This window comes from Durio zibethinus, chromosome 10, assembly GCF_047325235.1.
Source record: "Durio zibethinus cultivar Kanyao isolate XHJ-2024 chromosome 10, ASM4732523v1, whole genome shotgun sequence".
Lineage (NCBI taxonomy): Eukaryota > Viridiplantae > Streptophyta > Magnoliopsida > Malvales > Malvaceae > Durio > Durio zibethinus.
The window spans coordinates 26,320,082-26,329,792 of NC_143171.1; the positions used below are offsets into that span (position 1 = coordinate 26,320,082).

General features: G+C 31.0%; 1 protein-coding gene across 1 annotated transcript; it reads left to right on the forward strand.

The window, feature by feature from the left end:
• The first annotated feature begins 4,780 nt into the window (after positions 1-4,780).
• LOC111293043 (beta-glucuronosyltransferase GlcAT14B-like) lies at positions 4,781-9,206 on the forward strand. The gene is made up of 4 exons (XM_022885747.2): positions 4,781-5,593; positions 5,833-5,908; positions 6,020-6,135; positions 8,329-9,206. Exons 1-4 carry the CDS (start codon positions 5,002-5,004, stop codon positions 8,841-8,843), a joined length of 1,299 nt encoding a protein of 432 aa, XP_022741482.2. The 5' UTR covers positions 4,781-5,001; the 3' UTR covers positions 8,844-9,206.
• The last annotated feature ends 505 nt before the right edge of the window (positions 9,207-9,711 follow it).

Genomic DNA, 9,711 nt, shown 5'->3' on the forward strand with positions numbered 1-9,711 from the left:
TTCTAACCAATTGCAACGTAAACTTTTTATACTCATTTAGGACATCAAACATTTCCTAATAAATTTAAAATAATTAGTATGAACATGTTATTTCAATTAAATTTCTAAATTAACAAATTTTTGGATATTGTTAAATAAACATATCACAATCGATTCTCATATACGATCCTTTTGTTCATCAAGAACCATCCACCAATTATGGAGCGTAATAGAAATACTACTATGGACGACTACTCCAATGTAACTAGCCAACTTGGTAGCTCTATCCAACACAAACTATCCATTTTGATTGAAGTCGATATGAATTTTTACATCAGTCACTTTAATTTATTTACCATGTCCCATTGCTTTTTTTTTTTTTCACTACGGGTGTATCTTCTTCATGTTCAATAGTAGGAGACATATGTTCTTCAAAATCCATAATACCTACAATTTTAAATATAATTATGCAAAATACACCAAACTATCTCTCTAAATATCACACAGTAAAAAACAATCAATATCCACTATAGTTATTAGACTAATATACATAAAATATCCTACAACCAATAATATTTTACGGATACAAGTCATATTGTGATTCCCACCTTAAATAAGAGTTCATGTAAAACAAATGATGAGTACAAATATAACAACTAATATCCACAAAACCGTTTAGCAAACCACAATATTAAAACCAAACAACAAAGAAACACCATGCATGCAATGAAGGAAGGTTAGGTGACGTAGGTGATGGTGGAATATGCATAAAAATACAAAAAAAAAATAAATATTTATAGTAAGGAAAGAAAAAAAATTACTTATATCAAAGAATATAAATAGTACAAAAAGAATAAAATATGCACGTACTGGTCAAAAAGAGGTGCGATAACGTTGAGTGATTGACGGTCAACGTGATTGATGGTTGGCAATGACGAGAAAGATGAAAAAATCAAAAGGCAAATTAAATGGGTTGATGTGTTTAGGGGTTTACATACAATGTAGCTTTTTATCATTCACTATAATAACCGTTTGGTTTCTCAAGGTTCAAGAACAGGGAATGAACCTTTTAAAATGATCATTTAAGGCGTTTTCTATATAGAAACATCTTAAATAATTCTTTTATTTTTTAAAATGGATTATTTAATGTGTTTTTATATGAAAATACCTTAAATAATCATTTTATATTTTTATAAAGAGATTATTTAAAGTATTTCTATACAGAAAACGACAAAAACGTCTTAAATAAACCTTTTATATTTTTGTAAAGAGATAATTTAAGGTATTTTATATACAGAAACGCCTTAAATAATCTTTTTATATTTTTATAAAAATATTATTTAAGATATTTTTGTATGAAAAACATCTTAAATAATCTTTTTATATTTTTATAAAGTGATTATTTAATGCGTTTTTTTATACAAAAACGCTTTAAATAATTCTTTTATTTTGTTTTATAAATGAATCATTTAATAAACATCCTTTAATTTATAAAATGATTATTTAAGACATCTTTATACAAAAAATACTTTAAATAATCTCTTTATAAAAATATAAAAAAGCTCTTATTATAAAAATATAAAAAAAATATTTAAAGTCTTTTTGTACAAAAATAATTTAAATAATTATGTATAAAAAACACCTTAAATAATTCACAAAAATTAATGATGTTGTAGAAATATCTCTGCCTGCAATCAATTCCCACTCAGCTTGGAAGCCGTTCCAGGGCTTATCTTGGTTTCCTTGTTGGCAAATTTCCTGCTAAGCAGATTTCCATCATGGTTTAACCAGTCCTGAACATCCTGCTCGTTACCCCTGGGATAAGTATTTATTCTTTTTGACTTATAACAAATGTTAATGTGAATGTATGTGCTTGTTTGTGTGAAACAAAAAGAGGAAGAAACTTGCATTTGAACCTGCAGCTGTCGAGGCCAGTAGAGAAAGAAGGCACAGGGAGTGAACAATCTCCATTGAAGTTGAATTATTATGCTGATTTTTCAAATCATGGAACTGTTCTTTTATAATAGTATCTTGTCATGGGACCATAGAGGATGAAATATCCTCATCTCTAAATCCTGTAAACAATTTTATCAATTAATTATTTATTACCTTTTTGGATAAATCAATTATTTATTACTTTATTTCATAAAGAAAATGTTAAATTTTTGCTTTTTTATATTAAAAATCTAACAATAACTCAAAATAGAAAAGATATGATCGAAACTTTGATTTTGTGATAAAAATAGTAAAATTGATTCTCCTAATCGTGTTAAAATTATTTTGATCTGTTATCTTTGCACTTAGGTGTAAATGACCGAAATTATTAATAAGTTGTATGGGTTCAATTTAAAAAAATTTTGAGATAAATTTGAGTTGAAATTTGAATTATTCAAATAAAAAATAAAATCAAAATCAAATAGGTTAATATTCAATTTGAAAGGTTTATAAATCTAATCAAGTTTTCTTTAATATATATTAAATATATATATAAATAAATAATAAAAATATTAATATTTAATATTTATATTTATAATTTAATTTAATTTAATTTAATCAATTGGGTCAAATTTAAATAGTTCAATTAAATTATAAATTTAATTTAAACATAAAAAAATAAGCTTAAGTCAAAATTTTAACCTCAAACTTTTAAGTCAAGCCAAATTTGAGCTTAAAAATATATCAACTCAATTCCACTTAATTACTTCCCCAATTTGCACACACCTTCATTTCTCCATTTTTAGTGCAAAACTGATTTTAGTACTCAACTGATTTGCCCAAAAGTTGGTAAGTCTAAACTTTAAATTGGAGGAACATTGAATTCATTTAAAATTGCACCCTCTCATTGGAGATTTAATTTGGTACCAATGCCTAATTCCAAAAGTCAATGAATTTTAGCTTTAATTTGGTATTATAAATATAAGATAAAAATTACTAATTTCAACTTGCAATAAATCGTAGGCTATTGAAGATTAAATTTTTAGTACGAAAGCTGACAGTATTTGTGTAGATAGCTAGTTATAATTGATTTTTTAATAATTTAAATAAAAAGATAAATACAAATTAGTTAATAATTAATTGAAATAAATATTAATCATATATTTATTTGATAATTTATGTATCACCTTAATATGAAGTAATGAACAAAAATATATAAGGATCAGCCTGAATTCAGCTCAATTGACACTTCAAAACATTGATCAAAGCTCTGTCCAACCCATCGATTTAAGTTTATTATTATTCAAAATATTATTAAAAAATTAAAACTTATTTTTATATTAATATTTTTATATTGGACCAAACCGGCAAGCGTGACAGACAATCCAACTCATGGATAAATAAAAAACTGAATTTTAATTCTAATGGTTAAAATTCAAAGTTCAGAACATTAAGTAACAATATCCAATAAAATATGAAATTGGAAAAGAGTCCACGTGCATTTGACTATCTTAACACCAAGGGAAGTGGGCTGTTCCGAAATTACGGCTGCTGTTCCTGCAAAGCCTTGCCCAGCAAAGAACAATTTTCTTTCTTCTTTGTCTTTTGCCAACTAACAAAATTTTGTTCTCTCGAGCAAGAAAATTATTACATGACTGATGGGACGTTGTTTAGGGAATTCATGATCGAGCCGGAACTTGGGAAGTTACAATGTGGCGATGATGGCCATGTATGTGGCTCACGAAAGAACTGTTTCTGCTGATATTATCTTAAGTTTCCTGAAGTATGTTGCCTGCCATAGGAATGGTTGCTGAAGATTGCTCCTCACATAGATCAAACGAATGAAGGATTAGCAGTCAAGAGAAGAAGCCTCCGGGAATGACAATAAGGTCAAGACGCCTGTGGGAGAACCCTAATTAATGGCAACTTCTAACCATGATTTAGGTTTAAGAGATATCGATCTTATTATTTTATTAATTTGTATCATATTTGTATTCATCAGTAAATATCATCTACGATATCAGAAATTACATCAACGATAATAAATCAAATCTTATTATTGACCAAGATTGGGAGATGACAAGGAGGGAAATAATTAGTATCTTAATTAGCTATTTTTTTTAACTATTTTTGGAACTTGCGAAGTTCCCATTCTTCATTTTTTTTTATTGGGGTAGGCACCATAGTTAGCTGCTCCAACATCAAAACCAAACCTGATTAATTTGTCATCTACTTCTTAGGACTGTTGTCCTAACTTTTTCAACAGTCATCAGCCAAAACTTTGCACTTAAAATGTATAAAACAAAGGAAAATTATGCATAAAATTATGGATGGCAGCAGGCCAGTTTGGTTTGGTAGGTCAATTAGTTTGAAAGTTAATATCTTTCAATCAACGAGAATACGAGTTTCACTAGTGACTAAGTTAGGCAAACAGGTTTTCTAGTTTCTACATGGAATTCTTTTTCTCTGTTTGTTTCTAATTCTGGTCAAATTTTCTTTGGTTCCCCCAAAGGGGAAATTAAAGATTATGAGTCCCATATTTCCAATTTCATGGTTAATTTAGTTAAAGTAATCTTTGACACTTTGATCAATCTATTCATTAAATATTGATAACTTATGTATATATTATAATACTAGATTATTATGTGTCATTTATTAAATTTAATTGTATAGGTTAATTTAATTAAATTCATTTAAAGATCAAAATCCATTTATACAAATTCACTACATATGAAGGAGAGGTTATTTCTAATTAAAATTTTTCATTATGGATCGAAATTAAAATTATATCTTTATAATTTTGAGAAAATATTAAATTATCTTTATTTATCTAATTAAAATTGGAAAAACTTAAACTGATTCGTCCATTCTTTGTGTTTATCAGAGGGGTCCTTTGTAATAAGTCCTAAATTCCCCCTCTTTCACGGCGAAATACTTTCCTTCACCGTATCTAGAAAGGGCCAAAGGAAAGGAAACCTCTCTTAAATTTAACTCCCAAAGCAGCAAATTTAAGTATCACAGATCAGTTCTCACAATTTCTCTTATATTCTTTCCTTCAATCCAAACAAGAGAGGAAAGAAAGAAGAAATGAAGAGATTAAGAACTTATTACATGCAATTTCGTCACAACAATAATCAAGCAATGGAGCGTAAATGGATCTTCCCCTTAGCCGTCGGTTCCATTGTTTCCTTATTTTTACTCTTCTTAACAACCTTAAGCTCTTTTGATGGCTCCCCATTTCTTTTCTTCTCCCGTTCCTCCGTCGTAATCGGCAGTTCCTCCCCTTTCGTGGAGGACCAACTGAAACCCATTTCTATTTCCACACTCCCTCCACCTCCCCGCTTCGCCTACCTCATTTCAGGCTCTGCTGGCGATGGTCGGATGCTGAAAAGGACCCTTTTAGCCCTATACCATCCCTTGAATCAGTACGTAGTTCATCTTGACAGGGAAGCTAGCTCTGAAGAGAGGCTTGAACTGGAGAAGTTTGTGAAAGATCATCAAGTATTTGACAAAGTTGGGAATGTTAGGATGATTGTGAAAGCTAATTTGGTTACTTATAGAGGTCCTACTATGGTTGCTAATACGCTTCATGCTGCTGCAATTTTGTTGAAAGAAGGTGGAGACTGGGATTGGTTTATTAATCTTAGTGCTTCTGATTATCCCCTTGTTACTCAAGATGGTGAGTTGGATCTTACAAAAAAAATTGATTTTTTTCGCTATTTTTTTGGTTGAAAATCCATTTTTGGTCTTTGATTTTGGGTATTAAAAAAATGGCTTTTCGACAATTTTCCAGTAAAAATTGCCTATTTTTTCTTGGTTTTTGGAATTGGGTATTGGGAAAAAAAAAAAAACTTTTTCTTTGTGTTTATAGCTTTGTTTTTTTTGACATTTGGGTTTGGGGTTTTGGATATCTTTCAGATCTGTTGCACACATTTTCATACTTGCCAAGGGATCTGAATTTCATTGATCACACAAGCAATATTGGATGGAAAAAGTGAGTACTTCTTTGAAGCTTTTAAATTTTATTTATCCTCAGAGTATCCTTTCTTGGGTATCTTTTATTTTTGGAAACTGAGTATTGTTTGGGTTTTGTTGTTAATGGCAGGTTTCAGAGGGCTAAACCAATTATTATAGATCCAGGGTTGTATAGTATGAAAAAAGCTGATGTGTTTTGGGTTACTCAGAGGAGAAGCGTGCCTACTGCATTCAAACTCTTTACAGGTAAAGATGCTGAAAGCTTCAACTTTTTAAAGTGTTTTCTTAGCTACTAAATTTAGTTGTGGGAATTTTGGTGGTGTTGTTATTTGTCACTTTTAGATAGTTCTGTTTAGATAGACATTCTATTTAGTCTTTTTTCTATGCATCGGCTGAAACTGTTTCATTATGTGGGGATAGTTGTCAGTTATATATTGATCTCAGAGATTTGAATAATCCTTTCAGATAATATTTCACTGAATAAATTTGTTTATATTATTAGAATCGTAGAATTGAGGTTGAAACTGGAAATCTAGTTTTCACTTGGTGATTCTTTTGTGAGCAAATTAGAGGTTAAAAGTAAAGAATATACAAATCTGATTGTTATGTTTTCTCAATATGGGTTTCAAAGATCAACAGATTTAACTGAGCTAAGATTTGAATTGAAGTCAATTGGGTTGACGCTGGAGAACAATGGACTTTCCCGTTCATTCTCTCTTCTGCTTTCTGATTGTGTAAAAGCAGCTTATTGATGCAATTATTTAAAAGAAAAATTGATTATTTTGTTTTAATGCTTCTCATAGTATCACAAGATATTTTGGAGTTTCTGATCCAAAGGAAATGGACAAATATGTATAGTAGAATGGCATGTCTACACACACTGCTTCACTTGTAAGTGACTAGTTGCAGCATATAAATGTACACAGAATGCTTTGCTGCTGGGCACAATGGATATTGTTGGTGAGAAACATTAAAGAAAATTGGTGCAATAGGCAGAAATGTCTTGTTAGGATACTAAATTATTTTTACTTATATCTTTTCTTTGTTCCTCAATAGCCATGGAAACATGTTTGATCTGGTAGATTTTGACAACATCCTTGTGAATCTGTGGTGAAGTCCTTGGTTATCAGTCCACTCTCTCACTTCCCCTTAAAATGTGGAAATTAAAAGTTTCTTTTACAAGAAATGGGCATCTTCTGCATTTGCATATTCATTTAACATTGGTTTTACTGAAATTGCCAGAGTCTTTATCAAAACTTGGATGTGCTATAATGATATATTTGAAATCCCTCATTTTCCTGTGTTCACTTTTTCTAGGGAAAAAGTGAAAGTAGCTAGTTCATTCAAGTTTCCTTTGAAGTTCATCTTTGACTTTATGTATCCTTAGTATAGCCTATTATTTTTTAGTGTAGTTTATCTTTTACTTTTAAATTTAAATGTCATATTGGATGGTTAGTTGGTTGACACAAAATGCTAGCAGGTCCTTGAAGTTCTATCATCTCTTTAATGAGAACATAGAAGTCAGAACTGTTTCTTAGCATAAAATAAACTTCACATTAACTCTCAAATCTCAGGCTTCATAGGATAATGAATTTATTGACATATGGAATACTTCATTATAAGCAAGAACAGTGACTTTGTTAACCAAATATAGCCTTATTCTTGTTCCGTTTCATGTTGCTAGCACTAATGTGATCATTTATTTTTGGCTTCCAAGTTTAGGTGAAAAAGATTTTCTTTATCTGTTTCCTTAATTTCTTTTATTTTTAACCTTTCCTTTCATTATCTGATTCAAGTCATGTGATTCTGCATTGCTGTAATGCTAAATGCTATATCATTTGATTTCCTTTCCGTGTAGGAATTTTATATCAGAGTTCAAATAGAGGTTAAAGGCTCAAAATGGTTGTGTTCTTTGAAACTTTCTAAACAACAATTCAAGGCAAAACAGTATAGATTTGATGTTCCAATGAGCTGCAGGCTGAATGACTAAACCATGCATGTATCATGCATGTTATGTTATGTTTGTAACTTGTAGTTTCATTGAATTTTCATGATATTTATAACTGTGACTACTAATGCTTTTGCATAAGGTTCATGATTATGCATTGAATAATCTAATTTGTGATCAATCATTTGGTTATGCTGAGGCTCGTTGCGGTAGAGAAAATATATTATCATTTAGTGTCCTTAATGAGCAGAAACATTAGTATAATGCAGTATGCTTGTAAGCCTAAAAATTGGAACATTCTCATGAAGTAATTCATTACATCTTTAATTGACTGTTGTGTCATGTATGCTACTCTGATTGGAAAATTGTTAATTCATATTTTGCCAAATTGTTTTCTGAGCCAGTTTGCTGCAAGAGTCTATCAGACAGCCATAAATGTCCATTATTATCTGCATTAGGTATCTCTGACAAGTATCTCTTTCATGTAATAGGTTCTGCTTGGATGGCACTTACTCGCCCTTTTATCGATTATTGCATTTGGGGATGGGACAACCTACCTCGAATAGTCCTCATGTACTATGCTAACTTTTTATCCTCTCCAGAAGGTTACTTCCACACTGTCATTTGTAATGCTCAAGAGTTCCGTAACACTACAGTAAACAGTGATCTCCATTTTATATCATGGGATAACCCTCCTAAGCAGCATCCTCATCACCTAAGGCTTGCTGACATGCAATGGATGATTGACAGCAATGCACCTTTTGCAAGAAAGTTCCCTCGCGATGACCCAGTGCTTGACAAAATCGACTCTGAGCTCTTGTCTCGGGGTCCAGACATGATTACTCCTGGTGGTTGGTGTGTAGGAAGTTGGAAAAATGGGACTGATCCTTGTTCTGTTATTGGTAATACAACAGTCATCAGGCCTGGCCCCGGAGCGAAAAGGTTGGAAACTTTGATCAGCTTTCTTCTATCCAACGACAATTTTAGACCGCAGCAATGCAAATAGTACTAATGGAAACTTCCTAAGGGAGGCACTCATGACAAATGGGGTTGGTTTATAAATATATTGGAAGATGTAAACGATGCAATCCAGTATTCAGTGTTCCTTCTGGAAAGGGTTGAAAAGTATGATAGAAGAAGCATACATGATCTCTCTGGTATATATAGTACCATGATTAAGATGGAATAACTGATGGATATCAATTATAGAGCTGTGATCAGATATGGATTTACAATGCTGGAAATGGGGGCAACACTGAAATCTTGATTTTTTTTTTTTTTTTTGGTAGTGTTATGTAACCATCACAAATTGAAGGAAAGTTTAATTTTACTCCCATTTAAATTTAATATTATCTCATTTTAAATTTGACTTGTTGCTTGCTCATGCGTTGCCATGCATGGTTTTATTTCAAATTAAGTAAATTATAAACTATCCATCATTTATATAAAATAAATAATAATCCTGTTTGAATTTCAATGATAAAAAATTCATGTTTAATAATCTGGATTTTATTCTCGTGACAAATGCATACTCACTAGCTTAGCCGCCAATGAGTTGCATTCTCAACGGATCCAAAATTACATCAACATATAGTGCATTCCCACTAATCAAGCTTAACATCAATAAGAAATTCGTGGCAATCTTTGTTGCTGAATCACGTGAACCAACATGGAAAAACCTTCTGCTTTAATCACTTTTTTATCTCTGGTCTGTTTCTCTGCAAATTTTGCAAAATTCATGGCTTGATTTGGGGATGTTAAAACATATTTCCAGCTCCTTTGTTGGTATTGCAATGGACATTTTCCTAGATTGTTGTGGCGAAAATTTGGTACGTTAAAGTTCAACTGAAAACCTTAACAGACAAGAAAAGATA